A 20,947-nucleotide genomic window follows, 5' to 3' on the forward strand; every position below is an offset into this window, starting at 1 on the left:
AGGTAATATCTTTTATTGTACCAACTTGTGTTGGTAAGAAGAGCTCTGTTACTCTGAAGAAGAGCGCTTTGTTAGCCTGAAAGCTTGTCTCTCTCATCAACAAAAGTAAGCGATATTACCTCCCCCAATATTGTAACCACATTGGTCCCAGGATATAGAGACACAAACCCACTGCATATACAGATTGTGGACGAACAAAACTACAGGTACAGAAAATAGAGATGTATGCTCATTCATGGGAGTTGTGCAAACTGTATACATACAGACATGCATAGATATACAAATAGACACTGAAGAAAGGAAGCAGGAAGGCACAGAAAAATGGTAGGGCTAATTGAAAAGGCACAAGAGTTTATTCTATAAAACATGTAAGTCTCTGCAAAGTGTATCCATTAAAAAGGAGCATATGATACAGCACATAAAGCATACAGTTGAAACTAGGAGGGCTATTTGAGAATTTGAAGCACAAATCAAAGATATAAACAAGAAATTCTTTAAGTATCTCAGAAGCAGAAAGGTAGTGGGAGGATAGAGATTGCAAAGAAGCATTTGGACAACAGGCTGGCAGATTAAGTCAGTGTAGAGAAGTACAAGGAATGTAAATCGGAAATAACCATTTGAACTACTTGTACACGCTAGTGGGTTCTAAATGAACTGTAAGAATGCAAGGGACAATCCTAAATGGTTTCATTTAGAACAGACTGATGAAAACTGATGCACAGTGATGCTCAACCAAATAAGCAAAAATTTAGATTGGATTAAAACAAGGACAAAGCAATGGTTTTCATCCTTTTCCCTATGGGAACCCTTTGTTACAGCAGAAAAAGTTTGGGACCCTCATCCCAGTTAGCCAGAAGAAAAGGAGGGTGTTCATGACCTCCAGATTGAGAACCCCGGGACAGAAAACAGTATAAAAATATTATAATGCAACTGTAGAAATCTATGGCCTCACCTTCAATACATTGTTCCCCTAAATTCTAGTTCCCCTATGTGAAAAGATAGAGCTTATGCAAGGATACTACAGACAGTCAGGAATGGAACCCACATCTCCAACATGGCAAATCTCAGTCATATCTACTATACCACATTGCCTTTCTGACCAACTGTTCCAACTTTGCTTATCCTATTTCTAACCAATATAAACCACACTCCTCTGCCAGCTGGTAATTACTCCAATAACTGAAATATTAAAGTTCTGAGCTGAGGATCTGAAGGTCACGGCATTCAAATCCTGCTGCTCAACTGTGTGAGAGGATGGCGTGGTTGTGTGTAATTCACACATTAAGAAGACCTCTTTAAAACTGATTTTGCCCTGTAAATTAGAGTGTAAATTGCCAAAATACATGTTTCATATTTCAGTCATGTCACACATTTGGTTTATTTAACCCAGGGGTAGTCAATAGGCGGACTGTAGGCCAAATCCAAACCGCCAGACACTTCTGAATGACCCAGAAATCTTTTTATGTACTTATCATTGTTGGGGTTTTTTTTTTATTATTTTCTCTGGAGTGTGTGTGTGAGAGACAGACAGACACCTGCCGTTTGTATCTGATTCACATAGGGTTAGAGCCTATGACAGCTCCCAACTTGAAAGCATGGCTATTTAGCACAAGCTGTAAAAACTCATCCCTTTAGCTCTGGAAATCTTTGGTTAATCTCTGGTGTCAGCCAAGGTGGTGGCTGTCACATATTGGCAGGTTTGAAGACGGAGAATTATGCTTTATAGTTTTAAGGTTGGAGGACTGAGGGGAGGGGGAAGCACAATAGGCAGACCTGCTGCAGCTCCCAGACGTATCTAATTTCCAGAAGTCCACGAGAGGCTGAAGTATGTTTCAAGGAGTAGGCAGTGGTACAAACTCCTTCATAAAGGTTCCCTCCAGCTGTTTGGTTTTGTAGCCACTACTAACTATGGTGGTTTGCTCTTGGCATACTTCACTTTTTTAACAGGCATAAAATTATTATAAGAGATACAGAACTTTCTAAGGCTCATTACAGTCTCCCACACCCTTCAGAAGGGTCATCGCGGTTACGAAGGGTTGTGCAGTGCAGTTTCTCCTTCTGATTCCCAGGCAAGGTATAGCTCCCCTTCTCCCTGACCCTTGGGAGCTATCCACTGATGTGTTTTAATAAAAAACAAAAAAACCACCTAGGAAACTAACACAAATAAAAACTGCTTTTAGTAGACAGTTAAGGTTGCATCCATACACACACCATTCATCCAAAACCTTAAAAGTCTGAAAATAAATTAAGGGATTCCTGTATTCCTTGCCACCTTTATATTGCCTACAACACTGTCAATAACACGTTTTAACACTTCATAATATTTTCACTTCCATCTCCAACATAAACTGAAAAACAATATGTACCTCAACTTCATCAAACTTGCACAAACCTTATTGGCAATGTGGCATATTGGTGTATATTTTATGTGACTAGATTGGCACATCTGACTATTGCACAATCCACATATTTGGCAAGTTAATATGCTTTATGTAAGAGCTTGGTATTATTAATAGTGCTGAGGTCACAATTAAGGTTTTGGGTTAGAGTGGAAGTTTGAAGCTGGGATATGTATTGCTTTTCAGTATCTGTTGAAGATGGAAGTGAAAGCTTTATGGAGTGTTAAAATGTGTTATTGACAGAGTTGTAGACAATATGAAGATAGCAAGAAATTCAGGAGGCTTTTTTCTTAACTACCTCTTTCTATGTTCTTTGGATTTTGTTGGCTGGGGTGTCACTTTAAGTGTTACTAAACATAGTTTTTGTTTGTGAATTAAGTATGAGAGTGGAGGTGAAGAGACTAATGTTAAGAGTCCTGGTTCTGACACTGATTTTCTGTATAATTTTGGATATGTCACTTAACCTTTCTGAGCTTCAGATTCTCAATCTGTAAAATGGAAGTAACAGTATCTACAAAATATTGTAAATTGCTATAACAGTGCAAAGGATTACACCAGTCAATGTCAGATGGGAGTAGAATATAAGACCCCCATGCTTTCCGTCTTCTGCACAGCCCACTAACCCAAGTGGATTTTCAGGAACGTTACATTTTGTTAGCTTTTTTTCAGAATTTACAGTTGTGAATTTTCATATAAAATAGGTTGTAGTTAAACCCCTTGTTCTCTATGGCAAGATGGACCTAAATTCTACTTCATGATTACTGGTTTTTGCACTAGATGAGAAATTGTGCAGCAGCTTCATTTTTTTTTTTTATGGAAGTTTTTTAAATCAATTTAAATGTGGCATTGAATACAGCTGGTAACCCTGTTATTTATTTGATAAGTTCAGTTTATTATACACTATCCTGACATTTTTCAGTTTTTAATATGCCAAAGATTTTTATCTTGACAGTGCCTAATTGCATTCTAGAATTTGTCAGGGGGCTGGGGTAACTGGGCAGGAAACATTTGGGACTCCTAACAGCTGGAGATACGTGGGTGGGGGCAGTTTGAAATTGTAGGTTGAACACACTAGGTGTATGCTTCTGCTAGAATTATCATCAGCGAAGTAGTTAAACTATTATCTTCAGGTTTCAGATTTAATATTTCATTGAAATTAACATAGGGAAATTCACACCTCTGATTCATTGGTTCAGACTGTCTGCAGACTCAGGAAGACAACAATGCAGCAGTTAATACTCATTTAATATTTTCAAGGCTTCACAGCTGGGAGAGCTAGAATCATTTTTTAAATGAAAACTGAGAATGTGGCGCACATTTCAGTGATGAGGTAGAGTCAATGGCAGATCCTACAGCTGAAGAATCACAGAATACAAAGGCCTTGATTATATTTCCCTATAGATTCTGACCTGTAGCAGTAAAAGTATTTCAGGCATAGTAGTCATTGGATTTGTATATTTAAGACTGCATTGTGCGCATAATATGGCTGCTACCGAGGGAATGATTGTGATAATTGTTCTAAATGAATGTGACGATGCGGCTCTGGCGGGACCCAACTGAGAGTGCCAATTCAGGAGAAATTGCTAAAAACAGGACAGTTACAGCCCAAGGCTGGGGTTTTTCCGCCTCTAAGGCAAACCAAACCAGCCAGACTAAGAGGACTTCGGTCTCACCCCACTAGCTAACCACAAGTCACATAAGCAATTCTCTTAGACACTCCAGTTTAACAGTATCACCACCAGTGCCACTCGTTATGGGGACAAATGGTTATGAAAACCAATACCCCAATAAAAGAAAAAAGGTTCTCCTGATCCCATAGGACCAAGCCCCAGACCCAAGTCAATATACAAATCAGATCTTACCCATAAATCACGCTGTTGCCAATCCTTTAGAATCTAAAATCTAAAGGTTTATTCATAAAAGGAAAAAAATATAGATGAGTTAGAATTGGTTAAATGGGATCAATTACATACAGTAATGGCAAAGTTCTTGGTTCAGGCTTGCAGCAGAGATAGAATAAACTGCAGGTTCAAATCAAGTCTCTGGAATACATCCCCAGCTGGGATGGGTCATCAGTCCTTGGTGTAGAGCTTCTGTTTGTAGCGAAGTCCCTCCAGAGGTAAGAAGCAGGATTGAAGAAAAAATGGAGATGAGGCATCAGCCTTATATAGGTTTCAGAGTAGCAGCCGTGTTAGTCTGTATCCGCAAAAAGAAGAACAGGAGTACTTGTGGCACCTTAGAGACTAACAAATTTATTAGATCATAAGCTTTGTGGACTACAGCCCACTTCTTCGGATGCATATAGAATGGAACATATATTGAGGAGATATATATACACACACACATACAGAGAGCATAAACAGGTATGCTCTCTGTATGTGTGTGTGTATATATATCTCCTCAATATATGTTCCATTCTATATGCATCCGAAGAAGTGGGCTGTAGTCCACGAAAGCTTATGATCTAATAAATTTGTTAGTCTCTAAGGTGCCACAAGTACTCCTGTTCTTCTTTTTGCAGCCTTATATAGGCTTTTCCAGGTGTAAGAACACCTTTTGGTTCTCACTGAAAAATTACAGCAAAATGGAGTCTGGAGTCACATGGGCCAGTTCCTGCATACTTTGCTGAGTTACAAGGCGTATCTGTCTTCTCTCAATGGGTTCACTGTATACCTGATGGTCCTTAATGGGCCGTCAAGCAGGCTAGGCAGAGCTAACACCAACTTGTCTGGGATGTCACCCAGAAGCATAACATAAGTTTGAAATACAGACAGTATAGAGCCAATTTTCATAACTTCAACTACAAAATTGATACACACATATAGACAGCATAATTATAATCAGCAAACCATAGCCTTGTCTTAGACACCTCATTTGACCCCCTTTATACAAGATTTGGGTGCCGCTACAGGACCTTAGTTGCAACAATGATCTATATGGTCCCCGATTATATCAATAACGTCACAATGAATGCATTTGTTTTCATTTTATATCCTGGTAATTTTGGAACTCTGAGATAAATGGTTGATGATTTTGAAGTTCTGAACGTAGCATCAATTTCTACCCTTTTGAGAAGTAAGATTAAAAATAGCTGTACTCTTTAGTATGATTGCTACACCTCTTGTCTTATGCTGCTAGGCCAGTCAGTCTAATTTGTAGAATACTGTATACATATACTTGAGGCTGAGTGAATCAGGTGTTCTTTTATTACTGGGGTTCTTGAGCCAATGTTGCAGTCTCTTGGCTGGAAACTGTGGGAGTTCATGGGGGGAAAAAACAATTTTATGCTACCAGAAAGTATGAGGCATTGCTACCAAGAGGACAAGTACTACAAAAATAAATAAATTTTTACAATATTCAGCTTCTAAAATTGTGTAGTTTATTTAGGAAAATTTAAGACAATGTTGGGGTGTGGTTCCAAGTAGTTTTCTTTCAGTAAACATGTAAATATATTTAGTAAACAGTTTTTAGGAAGACACTTACAATCCCTTACATGCTAGTATTAATATTTGATTAAAATTTGATCTATGTAAACATTGTTTAATATGATTGGGAATGTTCAGCCTCTACATAAATATTTTTGTTTGATCCACCACACCTCTGTCAAATAATTTTAAAAAATACTATATTTGAAAAGCCTACGTAAAACTTGTTTTAATGCACTTGTTGCTTGCTCTTCTGACTTTGAGTAGCAGCCGCAACGTAGCAGGCTGTTCCCAGAGCTGTGAATAGTTCTGATGGCATTTCTATAGTGTGATACATAAGCAAGGAAGTTGTGTACTGTCAGCTTCTGTTTTTTTTCACAATGAATGTATTGCTTTTTAAGTATGGTGGTGTGACATATTCGTCCTCCATATAGGTATACCTAGGTTGACCAGACGTCCCGATTTTATTGGGACTGTCCTGATATTTGCTGCTTTGTCCTGTGTCCCGACCAATGTTTGGTCGGGACACTGGACAAAAAAGAAATTTTGCCCTCCGCTCTGGTGCTCGCACCCCCCTCGCCCCGGCTCTGCCCCCTCCTTCCCCCATTGGCTCCCTCCCCAAATCCCCGCCCTGGCCCCGCCTCTTCCCCAACCACGCAGCATTCTTCCTCCCTCCTAGGCTTGCAGCATGGCGGCGCAAGCCTGGAGGGAGGGGGTGGCGGCGGTGCCTGGATCCTGGAGCTGGTGAGTCAGCTCCGGCACCCGGGCACCGGGCGGGCGGGCAAAGGGGGGCTCAGCTGTGAACCCCCCCCGCCACGCCAGAGGGCTCCTGCCCGGGCCGCTGCACACGGGGTCAGGAGCGCAGCCTGGAGGCTGCTCCAGCCCTGCAGCCCGCGGGTCAGCGCGGTGGGTCCGGTCGGGGGCAGCGCGGAGCGGGCAGGGGCCGGGTGGGCAGCGCGGGGGCGTGGGCCGAATCCCTGCTGCTGCCAGGGAGCCCCGCGCCTCTCCCTCCCGCTCGCGGCTGCGGCTCCTTCCCGGCGGGACACGCCCCCCGGCCTGCCCCGCACACATTCAGCGCGCGTCCAGCTGCTCCTTCCCGGCGGGAGGGAGACTAGGCGCGGGGTTTGCGCACCGCATGTGGCCGGGGCAGCGGGAGGCGCGTCCTGCCGGGAAGGAGCCACAGCCGCGAGCGGGAGGGAGAGGCGCGGGGCTCCCTGGCAGCAGCGGGGATTCGGCCCCTGCCACCCACCCGGCTCCTGCCCGCTCCGCGCTGCCCCCGCCCGGACCCACCGCACCCTGCATATGCCTGTGGCAGGCCGGGGGGCGGGAGACTCCGTGGGGACGGGACCTCCTAACGCCCCAGGCCCCTTTAAAACTCTTTTTTTTGCTCCGCCCCCCCCCTTTTTTTTTTTGCTCCGCCGCCGTCCCGATATTTTATACTACTAATCTGGTCACCCTAGGTATACCACCGATAGCAGCATTACAGCATCCATGTTCCTCAGCCACTTCTGGGTGAGATCATAGTTCAGTTTCCAGGTCTATTCAGGCTTGGTATCTCTACTGAGGCTAGCCAAAAGTGGTTATAATTGGTATTGACAGTGATGGTTGTTTGAAGAAATGGCCATCAGTAGTATATACCAATAACAACTGAACTGACACCACCTAGCTACAGATTACTTTCCAGCCATCAAATTGTAATAAATTTTGCCTCTGTCTACGGTACAAGCACAACCATGTTTTTCTAACTCTTTCTTTGACCTGCTTATAACACACACGGTTGAGTTTTGTGAAAAGCAGTGTACATGAACAAGACAACTGTATCAACCTGTTTGCATGTGCATAGCTGCCATGCTGTCTGTGTTTGTATCCATGCATTCTGGGAAAATCTGGGCAGCTATCCCACCTTGCATCACTAGGACATAGGACTTGGAGCACATACTAACAGAGCGACACCAACAGTACACAGAACAATGCACTTTGGTTTATCCTCCAGCACAGAGAACAGGGAGAAAGGACAGGCCAAACTAGTTGCACTGATGTGATTAGGGGAGCCCATCTCTGATGCGTGGGAAAAAAGCATGCCCACTTAATTACAGGAAGAGGTCCGTCTGAGGCCACTTGCATCTGAGGAAGTGAGGTTCTTACCCACGAAAGCTTATGCTCCCAATACTTCTGTTAGTCTCAAAGGTGCCACAGGACCCTCTGTTGCTTTTTACAGAGTTATCCTGGTTACTCCTAGAGTATTACCATTTTGTATGTGGACAAAAAAAAATCTAAAGTCAACCATGACATTGATTACAAACTTATTTGAAAGTTGTAATGTCCCTGCTGGTCATGGCTGGATTCAAACAGGATAGCAACCTAGAGAGGAAAGGCTTTGTATCCTGCTGTCCCTCATCTGAATCCTATAGTCCCCCTTTTGGATTGTGCATGCATGTTATCTAGGTTTGCTAACAAGGAAGAACAAAAGCTGTAGATATTAAAAAGTTTATTATCAAAGTCTCAATTGGATATTACAAATGATAGAGAGTTTAAAACACGAGGGGAAAAAGAACAGGAGTACTTGTGGCACCTTAGAGACTAACAAATTTATTAGAGCATAAGCTTTCGTGGGCTACAGCCCACTTCTTTGGATGCATATAGAATGGAACATATATTGAGGAGATATATATACACACATACAAAGAGCATGAACAGGTGGGAGTTGTCTTACCAGCTCTGAGAGGCCAATTAAGTAAGAGGAAAAAAAACTTTTGAGTGATAATCAAGATAGCCCAGTACAGACAGTTTGATAAGAAGTGTGATAATACTTACAAGGGGAGATAGATTAAATGTTTGTAGTGGCTCAGCCATTTCCAGTCCTTATTCAATCCTAAATTGATTGTATCTAGTTTGCATATCAATTCCAGCTCAGCAGTCTCTTGTTGGAGTCTGTTTTTGAAGTTTTTCTGTTGTAAAATAGCCACCCGCAGGTCTGTCATTGAATGACCAGACAGGTTAAAGTGTTCTCCCACTGGTTTTTGAGTATTATGATTCCTGATGTCAGATTTGTGTCCATTAATTCTTTTGCGTAGAGACTGTCCGGTTTGGCAAACGTACATGGCAGAGGGGCATTGCTGGCGCATGATGGCATATATCACATTGGTAGATGTGCAGGTGAACGAGCCCCTGATGGTATGGCTGATGTGATTAGGTCCTATGATGATGTCACTTGAATAGATATGTGGACAGAGTTGGCATCGGGCTTTGTTACAAGGATAGGTTCCTGGGTCAGTGTTTTTATTCAGTGATGTATGGTTGCTGGTGGTGTGGTGGTTGCTTTAGGTTGGGGGGTTGTCTGTAAGTGGGGACAGGTCTGTCTCCCAAGATCTGTGAGAGTGAGGGATCGTCTTTCAGGATAGGTTATAGATCTTTGATGAGCTGGAGAGGTTTTAGTTGTGGGCTGAAGGTGACAGCTAGTGGTGTTCTGTTATTTTCTTTGTTGGACTTGTCTTGTAGGAGAGGAGTTCTGGGTACTCGTCTGACTCTGTCAATCTGTTTTTTCACTTCAGCAGGTGGGTATTGTAGTTTTAAGAATGCTTGATAGAGATCTTGTAGGTGCTTGTCTCTGTCTGAGGGATTGGAGCAAATGCGGTTGTATCTTAGAGCTTGGCTGTAGACAATAGAACCTGTGGTGTGTCCTGGATGGAAGCTGGAGGCATGTAGGTAAGTGTAGCGGTCAGTAGGTTTCTGGTATAGGGTGGTATTTATGTGACCATCGCTTATTAGCACAGTAGTGTCCAGGAAATGGACCGCTTGTGTGGATTGACCTAGGCTGAGGTTGATGGTGGGATGGAAATTATTGAAATCATGGTGGAATTCCTCAAGGGCTTCTTTTCCATGGGTCCAGATGATGATGTCATCAATGTAGCGCAAGTAGAGTAGGGGTTTTAGGGGACGAGAGCTAAGGAAGCGTTGTTCTAAGTCAGCCATAAAAATGTTGGCATACTATGGGGCCATGCGGGTGCCCATAGCAGTGCCGCTGACTTGAAGGTATATATTGTCCCCAAATGTGAAATAGTTGTGGGTGAGGACAAAGTCACAAAGTTCAGCCACCAGGTTAGCTGTGACATTATCGGGGATACTGTTCCTGATAGCTTGTAGTCCATCTTTGTGTGGAATATTGGTGTAGAGGACTTCTACGTCCATAGTGGCCAGGATGGTGTTTTCTGGAAGATCACCGATGGATTGTAGTTTCCTCAGGAAGTCAGTGGTGGCCCGAAGATAGCTGGGAGTGCTGGTAGCGTAGGGCCTGAGGAGAAAGTCCATATAACCAGACAATCCTGATGTTAGGGTGCCAATGCCTGAGATGATGGGGCGTCCAAGATTTCTAGGTTTATGGATCTTGGGTAGCAAATAGAATACCCCTGGTCAGGGTTAGGGGGGTTCCCCCAAAACTATTTTTAAACAAGCACTCATCAGTATTTTTATTTTAAATAAACATGTAGGACCAGCTGTGAAAATGGCTTAATTTAAACTTCAAATACACTAGTTTGTTTCACATGGGTATAGGCAGAAAATTGTGTCAAAGCCTCCACAATCACTGGTATTCAATCACATTTGCTACACTTTATGAACCTGCTTAGTTCAGTTTTAGTGATTATCCTTCTCCTCCTCCTTTTGACCTATCAAAACTGTACTTTTTGAATGGGGGAGAAGTAGTTTTAAGCAAGTCCTTTGTGTGCGTCTTGGAATCTCAAAGACCCTACCCCACATTAGATCTTTCTTTCATAGAAGATGGTGCAGTTTCCTTCTGAGCCCATTAATGTTGCTCACAGATCATCTTCATTGTTAGCCTTCTTAAGTGATCTCCTGGGCTGAGAGCAAAAGACTGGACCTAGAAACTGAACCTTGGTGCTGCATGTGGTATCTGAGATCGCTAACTTCAGTACTAATGGACCTGCCTATGAGCCCCATCCTGAATGTAGGAATTGCCATGCTGGATCAGTCCATCTAATCTAGTATTCGGTCTCTGATAGTGGCCAGTACCAAATGTTTCAGAGTAAGTTCAAAAAACCTCTGAGGACTATTCCCTAATGGCCACTATGAGGAAATTTTTCCCTAACTTCCCTATTAGTAGTTGGTAGGATGAATAAAAACTGATGATTTAAAAACTAAAAATTGGATTTTTTTAAAAAGAAAAATGTATTTAATTTAAAGTTATTTAAAATTAAATTTGAAATTATGACAATCTATGTTAAGGCCAAAAAAGTCAAACTGCTGTACTGATGGAAATCGCTGGCTAAGTATCTGTAACCAGAGTTTGTTGAATTGCAACCAGTTTTTGACAGCAGTAGCCTCTTCTGCAGATGGAGAGAATATTTTCTTTCTTTCATTTTATTCATCTAGTTCTGTTCTATGATTTGTTGTTCAACGTGAAAATACCATTTGGGAGTTGAAAAAGCAGGAAAACTTGTTTTCCTCTTCCAATCTATAAATAAAAGCTAAGGGCATGGCTACACTTGTAGATGTAGAGTGCTTTGAGTTAAACCAGCCTTCGTAGAGCGCAGTAGGGAAAGCGCTGCAGTCTGTCCACACTGACAGGTTCAAGTGCACTGGCCACATTTGCGGTACTTGCAGCAGCATTGGGAACGGCGCATTATGGGCAGCTACCCCAGCATGCAAGTGACTGCAACGTGCTTTTCAAATGAGGGGGGAGTGGTGAAGTGTGGCAGGGAGTATGTTGTGTGTATGTGGGGCGGGGAGAGAGTGGGTTTTTGCGGGGCTGAGAGCATGTCAGCATGCTGTCTTGTAAGTTCAGACAGCGAGACAGCAGCAAACTCCCCCTTCCATCCCCCCCTGCTCCTCTCTCTCACAGCATTCCACACTAATGGTTGCTTTGTCTCGGGGCAGATAAGCAGCCGGCTGTCAGAAACAGAGCTTTCAAAGGGCATATCCGCATTCCTGCTGTGATTCAAAACAAAAACGAGTGGCCACTTGATTTAAGGGGATTATGGGATGTTTCCGGAGGCCAATCAGAGCGCAGTAATGCAACACCTCGTTCACACTGGTGCCGCGGTGCTCCAGCGGGGGCGCAGCAAACGTTATTCCACTCACTGAGGTGAAGCACCAGCAGCGCTGTAGCCGCGGAGTCAGAGCGCTTTACGTGCCTTGCCAGTGTGGACGGGTAGTGAGCTAGTGCGCCCAGGGCTCCTTTATTGCACTGTAACTCGCAAGTGTAGCCAAGCCCTAAATGTTGAAAAGATTGAGATCTACTAGTTTTAAAATTGTTTCTGGTCACCATGTTCTTCACAATCACTTCAATTCACTATTGTTTAATACATCAGTTAATTTTCAATGCAAAACATGTTTTGATAAACTTCCTTTTTTTCTTATGTATCCAGCATATTTAAGATAGTTTTATTTAACTAATAAAAAAACAAATTTTAAATCTTTTTTGTGCATTACTTGACTTGCAATTTTCATCCAAGACTTTGACATTAATTTTTTATTTGTGATTTATCACCTAGTACAGGGGTTGGCAACGTCTGGCACGCGGCTCTCCAGGGTAAGCACCCTGGCGGGCCGGGCCAGTTTATTTACGTGCTGACGCAGCAGGTTCGGCCGATCGCGGCCCCCACTGGCCGCGGTTCGCCGTCCCAGGCCAATGGAGCATCGGGAAGCCACGGCTAGCACATCCCTCGCCCGCGCCGCTTCCCGCCGCCCGTATTGGCCTGGGACGGCGAACCGCGGGCAGTGGGGGCCGCGATCAGCCGAACCTGCCACGTCAGCAGGTAAATGAACTGGCCCGGCCTGCCAGGGTGCTTACTCTGGAGAGCCGCGTGCCAGAGGTTGCCGACCCCTGACGACCTAGTAAATAAGTACATAATAAAAACATGTAAATTAAAACTCTGAATAAATGTTAAGATATATAATTACTTAAATGTGTAGATATATTGTAACCACTTGGATAACCAAAAAAAAAAAAGGAAGCAGCTATCTTTAGAAGAAAAATCTAAATCTTTAGGAAAATAACTAAAAAGTACAAATGCAAAACAATATTAAAATTGATGATTTTGAATTGGATCAAGGTTTCTTGCTTGCTGATTTAAATCATGATTCAAAGTAATTTAAATCAATCCACCTGATTGGCTTAGGGCCTGAAGTATGAGCATTCATATCCACTACTGAAAAAATATTATATATGATGTATCTTCTCATCATCCCTTTTGAAATCTTGCAAGCTCTTGGCCTCAGTGATTTCTTGTGTTAGTGAGTTCCAGAGGTGAATTATGCATCTTGATGTTTTTTTAATTCAAATATTTCACCTGGTTTAAATTTGTTCTTTCAGTTTTTTGAATGTTTGTTACCTTGTTCTCATGTTGTTAGAGAGGATAAATGGGAGTGCCCTGTCTACCCTTTCTCCGTGACTGCTGCAGTATGGTAGTTAATGTCTTGGACCTTCCACTCTAGTGACTTGTTGCTCTTTAATTTAACAGAGGGCCAGTTTGGACAAGGGTGGGTTGGTTGGTTGTTTTTGTTTTAAATAATTCCCTGTGGGACCACAAATGAATCCTGTTTTCTCTTCCTCTTCTTGCCCAACTTGAAGGGGTGGGGGGAGGAATCCTCCATTGGAGCTGCCCATTCCCTGTTGGAATCCATCTCTGTAACTTATATGAATGAAACTATGAATATACTTCAAAATAAAGAACTGAAAAAGTATGGAGATTCACACCTCTTTTCTATTATAGATTGCTCTTAGACACATTCTGCATGTTGCATCTCCTATCTATGTTCAAGGTGGGGGGATGGGAAGAATCTACAATGAAAAGTAATGGTCTAGTATTGTGACAGCTTTTCAACCATTACATTTCTCTGAGCTTTTAGTTCATCTTCCTATAATAGGCAGAGCTGGCAGTGCTGCCTGTAGTTAAGGTTGCCTAACAGTTTTCATTATAAAAACCTGTCTTCAGTTACTTATAACTTTGCTAGACTTTAACCATTTGGATAAAATTTCCAATACCAATGTTGGTTCAAGCTCATTTTAGAGGGAAAGTTTCAGCAAAAACGGTTCAGCCATTTCCAAGAACAAGGTTAGGGGAAAATGTTATTTTGCCAGTATTTTTTTAAAAAATACTTATTACCGTTTCACTGAGAAACTCTAGTACTTCCAAATTTTGGAGCAGTGACTAGAAATTTGGAAAGGAGATGACACTGGTGAATGAGAAATGACTTTTCTTTCCTCATGAAAATCTACCCAAATTTGGAAGAATTATTTGCCTCTGAAAATTGCACGTGATCAGTATAGGCATCTGAGTCTGAGAGCAAAATGCTTACACAGTATAGTATAATGTTTGGAGACTGCTGCTTCACCATTCTTTGTGCCAGTTATACTGAGCATGCTCCATCCTGGGGCTGAGCAGGACCTCTACAGTTGCTGCTCCTGGCAGCTGTAGACCACTGTGGCACCATGTACCAGAATTGAGAGTAGGGAGAGACTCTCCTGTGCTGGCCATGCTCCCCCTGATGGTATTCTGGCACCATGGAAGAGAACACCCACATTCAAATGAAGAAGAGTGAAAAGTTTTTATTAGGGGGCAGAGGCATGGTTCCAGCTTACAGGGAATTAAAATCAACAAATGGGGCGGGTTTGCATCAAGGAGAAACACACACAACTGTCACACTGAAGCCCGGCCAGTCATGAAACTGGTTTTCAAATGCAAGCGCGTCTTGCTGTGCTCTTCTAATCGCAAACAGCCTAGTCAGCAAACAGCGCCAGCGAGCTTTTAAATGTCCACCATTCTACCACCATTCTGCACTTGCTCAGCCTATAGTTGAACTGCTCCTTACTACTGTCCAAGCTTCATAAGCCATGGGAGCAAGTGGTAGGCTGGGGTAGGTGTGACGAAACTTAAAGAAGAGAATGACCTGGAGTCACTCCCATTTATGTCCAGTGCCCCTGACAGACCTCACCGAGGTCTGCCAGGAGCACCCAGGAGACGACTATGACGGCTAGCAGTCGTATTGCACTGTCTGCTGCCACAAAGGCAAGGAGCTGCTGCTGCTGTGTAGCAATGCAGTACCACATCTGCCAGCAGCACCCAGTAGACATATGGTGACGGTGAGCTGAGTGGGCTCCATGCTTACTGTGGTATGTCGTCTGCACGGGTAAGCCAGGAAAAAAGGCGAGAAATGATTATTTGCCGTTGCTTTCACGGAGGGAGGGGGGCCCGACGACATGTACCCAAAACCACCCGCGACAATGTTTTTGCCCTGTCAGGCATTGGGAGCTCAACCCAGAATTCCAATGGGCGGCGGAGACTGCAGGAACTGTGGGATAGCTACCCACAGTGCAACGCTCTGAAAGTTGACGCTAGCCTCAGTACTGTGGACGCACTCCGCCGACTTAATGCGCTTAGTGTGGACACACACCATCAACTGTATAAAATCTATTTCTAAAAAATCAACTTCTATAAAATCGACCTAATTTCGTAGTGTAGACATACCCTTAGTTACAGGGGTATACACCAATGTAAAAGTTTGCCATTCCATTATAACAAGATAAGTGAACACAATACAAGTAACATTCCACTAGTTTTCATGAAGTTTAAACATCTGAATACACACTTATACATTTAACCCTTTGATCTATACTAACACTCAAGTGAATTGGTCGGGGTTCAGACCTGAGCTGACACCTGGCTTGCCAATGTTGCAGATACCATCTTTAATTACAAGAACACATCACACTATTTTTTTTCCATCAACCCCATCTTCTTTCAGTTTATGGGATGAACAGTGTTTCAGGGTTTTGTGTAGTGAATGAGACTGTGTTTTCTTTAGAACCCCTGCCTCAGGGTGGAGGGATAGCTCGGTGGTTTGAGCATTGGCCTGCTAAAGCCAGGGTTGTGAGTTCAATCCTTGAGGGGGCCACTTCGGGATCTGGGTCAAAATCAGTACTTGGTCCTGCTAGTGAAGGCAGGGGGCTGGACTCCATGACCTTTCAAGGTCCCTTCCAGTTCTAGGAGTTAGGATATCTCCATTTATTTAAAAAAAAAAAATTGTTGAAGAAGTTGGAAGGTGTGTAGCTAATGAACCATGGGATTTAGGAAAGGATAGTTTGTGGTTAAGGCAGTTGAAGCCACCCTGGAGAATTTAATTCTATCTCTGCCTCTGCCACAGAATTCCTATGTGATTTTGGGCAAGTCCCTTAAAACAAATTTTTACAGTTGACGGCAAATTGAGTGTTCGTTTTTTTTTGTTTTTTTTTTTTGAGTTCCTAACTTGAGACATGTGACCTGATTTGTAGAAGTGCTCATCAAGTCCCTTCTGGGCCTTGAAATCTGTGAATCTATTGGATCTCTGGGAGGGGAGCATTGCACCACAGAGACAACTTTCCATTCTCTCATCCCCCACTTGTACCCCAAGATTGAAAAAGCAAAAGAAATCCCCCCCCTCCTTTTTTTTTTTTTTTAATTTCATCGTGGAACCTTGGTAGACTAATTCTACCACAAAATGGTGAGTCTAATAATGTTTACATGCCCTAAATAAAACAGTATCAAATATGTGCATCCACATGGAAATGTGTGTTTCAGAAGTAAAGTTTGTCTAGAGTTGGCTACATTCATTTATATAGCTCTCGGTTCAAGGAGCGTTGTGGATGTAAAACTGAAGGGAATAATTAAAATTTAAATATGTCTTCAATGCTTACTGGGCCATACCTCACACAATACTGCACATTGTGGTGTGAAGAGCATACTGGATTCACCCACTCAGTAGTTAAGGGGTTAATTTCAGAATAGTTCCCTGCTTCTGAAGAAAAATATGTAATTGATATGTAGCTATTGCACCAGTTGTGAACCAACTTTGAAAAATATGATGTATATGGACTTTTTTTTTTTTTTTTAAATAAATTGCAGGTTCTTCAGCAAAAGCACTTGTGAGCTTGAAAGGTAAGAAATAAATACAATGTATTCTTTAGGTGTGGTATAAATGAGAGATGTAAATTGACTTCAGATCATAACTGGAGTTTTTGGTTTCAGAAAGCCTCTCCAAAGGAAAATTATGAAGATAGGTTTTTATAAAATATATGCTGATTGTTTTATTTTAGATATCTGTAGACTGAGTAGTTTGGTACTCACTAGTCAAACTCTACTTATATTGCAGCTTCTTTGGATGCTGCTTTTGAGAATGAGACCCTTTGGAGTGCCATTTCTGAAATAGGTGCTTCCACTTTAAGTACTGCCTAGGCATCAGGTCTGACATGAAATTTGAGGTAATTTTTCCTTTCTTGGGGGTGAGATAGAAGGATTATTATCAGTGGGACCTTTACTTATGATGGAATTTATATTGTAAAGGAAATTTGTAATCTCACTGTCTTCTACCAATAACTAGTGGACCAACGCAACAGAGCTATTGCTTTATATTATTTTAACACTGGAGAAAAATTCTATTTGTGCATATTGCATTAACATTTAGCATCCTTCCACTCTTCCTAGTGCCAGAAATGTTATGTATTATAAAGTCCCCATTTACATTGGGGAGAAAACCTGTTTACTGAACCAGTTTTAAACGGTCTAAATTTTGGTGCAGGCAATTTAGATCACTCAGTTTTATTGTGCAGCACACGTCCATTCAAAAATCATTTTCTAGAGCACATTTTGTAAGCAGTCATGCTAGGCAAATTGTGTTTATAGCCTAAAAAGTTCTAAACTGTTTAAAAACAATTTTGCTAATACCATTTTATTCCCAGCATAGATTTAAAAGCTATTTTATGGCAAATGGAATGCCTAAGCATACTAATTTCACACTGACATGTTCAAAATGGATTCCAGATGTTTGCTGGAATACCGTCTGTGGAAGAAATAAATTCTATAGTCAAATATCTTCTGGAAGAGCTTAACTTTAAAGGGAAAATGTCAATTAGTTACAGGCCAAATATTTATCTGTCTTAAAATTATTATAATTTAGATGGGAAATGTTCTCTGAATTCTGAATCATAGAACATCAGGGTTGGAAGGGACCTCAGGAGATCTAGTCCAACCCCCTGCTCAAAGCAGGACCAATCTCCAACTAAATCATCCCGGCCAGGGCTTTGTCAAGCCTGACCTTAAAAACCTCTAAGGAAGGAGATTCCACCACCTCCCCAGGTAACCCATTCCAGTGCTTCACCACCACCTAGTGAAAAAGTTTTTTCCTAATATCCAACCTAAACTCCCCTACTGCAACTTGAGACCATTGCACCTTGTTCTGTCATCTGCCACCACTGAGAACAGTCTAGATCCATCCATCTGGAGTCAGGAGATCCTGGAGAACCCTGGCTTCCATTTCAAACTTTAATATGTTTTAGCCCTGGGGGCTGGGACGTGAAGTTGGAGCCAGGCGAGCTCACAGCTCCAGAAGGACGAGCTGTGTGTTAGCATTTCCAAGCTGGCAGTTTTCAGCCACTCTCATGGTTTGCAGAGTCTGATGTGATTTTCACCCCCCGGCACTGCACACACCTGCTCCAGACCCCGGCAGGGCAGGCACCAGCCCAGGGCGGGGCATTGATGAGCAGTGTTTCCCTGGCACCACAGCCCCGAGAGGGGAGGAGCAGAGAGCACAGCCCCGGGCAAAGGCAGCCACTGCAGGGCCCTGGTTCAAAGCCAGGCCCAGCACACTGCACGTGGCAGGGGCTGGGGCTCCCCCTCGGCCATGCTGTCTCCTCGCCCCCACCAGCCAAGCGCCATCTCAGCTCCACTCCTGCTGCTGGAGCTAATTAGCGAGCACTCAGCGTGCAGCCTGGGAAAGTTCACCGGCGAGGGGGGCTGTAATCCGGCTGCTGAGCCCAGTGCCCCAGCAGCCTCTCGCTAACGGGCCCTTCGAACGGGACACGGACCCGCCCGGCCTCAGGCACACCTGTGCCCCACGCTGAGCCACCACAGACCCCCATGGCACAGCACCAGCGGGGCTATCAGCACCTGACCGGCAGCTCATTAACCCCTCTGCTGCCGAGGGAAGCTGCCAGCTCCCATGGAAGGAGCCCTGCCATGGCAGCTAATCCCCCAGATCCGCTGGCTTTCTCTCCTATCAGTCTCGGTTCCTGCCCAGCCCCGTCAGTGGGCTAGCTGAATCCCACATAGCCAGCCCTACGGAGGGGCATATAGGGCCAGATCCCACTGGGTGTAAGGCAACACAGCAAACACCGCGGGAGGCTGATTCACACCAGCTGAGGATCTGACCCTTTGTCAATACTCTGCCCTCACACAACAGAGCAGGAAACCCCAATCCTGCCCCAGGGGTGCTGTGCCTGGCTCTTCCTGCCCCAGCCTAGCTGACCCAGGGGCCGGCGTGTGCTGGGGGATAACAGCCCACCCCACCCCACCCTCCCGGGATCAGTGATTTACCAGCCTTTATTTCTTTAAAAATAAATGCACCTTTCTGTCCTATAGAAATGTAAGTAATAAAACAATGCCCTCACCATTCATTATATAAGGCCCACAGTATATTAAATGGTGCTTCAAAAGTTAACAAACTATATTCCAAGAGCTATTATGCTGTCCTAATTGATGAGCATAAACAAGGTAATAGTGGAAATATACAGAAAGATGCCTCTCCTTTGTATGTGACTAAAGATACCATCTGTGCAGGAGTATCACTCCTGGATCTCAGTTTTCTAGTGTCGGATAGGTAGAATTTCCAACATTTGGAAGATTATTTTTTGGCCCCCAAAGGAGTGTGGTAGAAGATAGAAGCATGAATCAGAATCCTACTCCTCCTTTACTAGTGATGCATGATCAACAATTTGTGTGGGGAGACAGAGGGCCTGGCTCATTCTCCTTCCTGTTACCAGTGCCCTTGTTGAGTCAAAATTTTCAGAGCTTGGTAAGACCTATTTTTAAAAGGTCTTTTGAACAAAAGACTTATCTGTATAAACTGGCTTTATACACCCCTTCCTCGATATAATGCTGTCCTCGGGAGCCAAAAAATCTTATCGCGTTATAGGTGAAACCGCGTTGTATTGAACTTGCTTTGATCCACCGGATTGCGCAGCCCCGCCCCCCCGGAGCGCTGCTTTACCGCGTTATATCCGAATTTGTGTTATATTGGGTCGCGTTATATCGAGGTAGAGGTGTATTCCAACATGGTTCTGTGGTAGCTGCAACATAGCTATCCAGATGGGTGTCACAAGGGAGTTGAAGCTAGATGGACTTCATGAGAGACAAATGTGGTGGGAAGAAATGGTCTGAATGTCTCTTATAGCCTGGTTAGTGGAGGCATTCACCATAATTGGCTGAAGATGATGGAATTTTAAACCCATTTGCATTGCCATTTAGGAAGGCATTACAAACAGTGAAGGGGGAAAAAAACATTAAAGTAGTGTTTGAGAGTATACTGCTGCCATTTCGACAATAGTTAGATTAAAAAATGCATTAATAATATGTCACTGTTCATGACAGAGGGAAGTTTATCCAGCACATGGAATGAAAAGTACAGTTCTCTACAGAAAACACCTATTTGGAAAAGCAAGAACGCTGGTTCTGCTGTAGAAATGGTAAGAAGTAAATCTTTATATGCTTGTGATTTAAAAAAAAGTCAATTAAGTTTAGGGTTCATGTAGTAACGGCATAAAATCATTCATATTCACAGATCAAGTGATCTGCTTTAAAATGTATTTATTTCATAATTTGTGAATATCCTTTGAGTAAAGCAATGTACACAACTCTAATGTGAAATGAAAGCATGTTTTATAAATAAATAAATAAATATGAAAATTAAATTGGTAACCAGTTTCAAGTTTTAATGAACCATTTTTAATGATTTGCTACTTTTTTACAAGTGTTTATATGGAATGTGTTTATTGTGTCTGTACTATAAAGAGCATAAGAATTGACACTCCTGATCAGACCATCTGATCTGCCTAGTCTAATATTCTGCCTCTGGCAGTGGAGGGTTATTGGTGCTTTAGGAAAAGGTGGGAAAATCCTATAATGCACTTACATTATTGTTCCATTCTATGGGGGATGTTCTAATAAAAATGAATGCATAGAAGTAGAGTTTTCTGCAACATCATTCGGGGGGGGGGAGGGGAATATTGGGAGAAGTTAAGTTAAAAAAGAACTGCTATTTAAAACAAAAAAGCAAAACTGCTTTTATGAAATGTTT

At 42.9% G+C, this 20,947-nt stretch overlaps 1 protein-coding gene across 1 annotated transcript in view; it reads left to right on the forward strand.

The window, feature by feature from the left end:
• LIN9 (lin-9 DREAM MuvB core complex component) overlaps nt 1-20,947 on the forward strand; it is a 62,614-nt gene that overhangs the window by 1,222 nt on the left and 40,445 nt on the right. Inside the window, 2 exon segments of the mRNA XM_005289567.5 lie at nt 16,723-16,755; nt 20,242-20,336. Of these exon segments, the coding sequence (XP_005289624.1) occupies nt 16,723-16,755; nt 20,242-20,336 (128 nt within the window).

This window comes from Chrysemys picta, chromosome 3 (assembly GCF_011386835.1).
Source record: "Chrysemys picta bellii isolate R12L10 chromosome 3, ASM1138683v2, whole genome shotgun sequence".
In the NCBI taxonomy this organism is placed as follows: domain Eukaryota; kingdom Metazoa; phylum Chordata; order Testudines; family Emydidae; genus Chrysemys; species Chrysemys picta.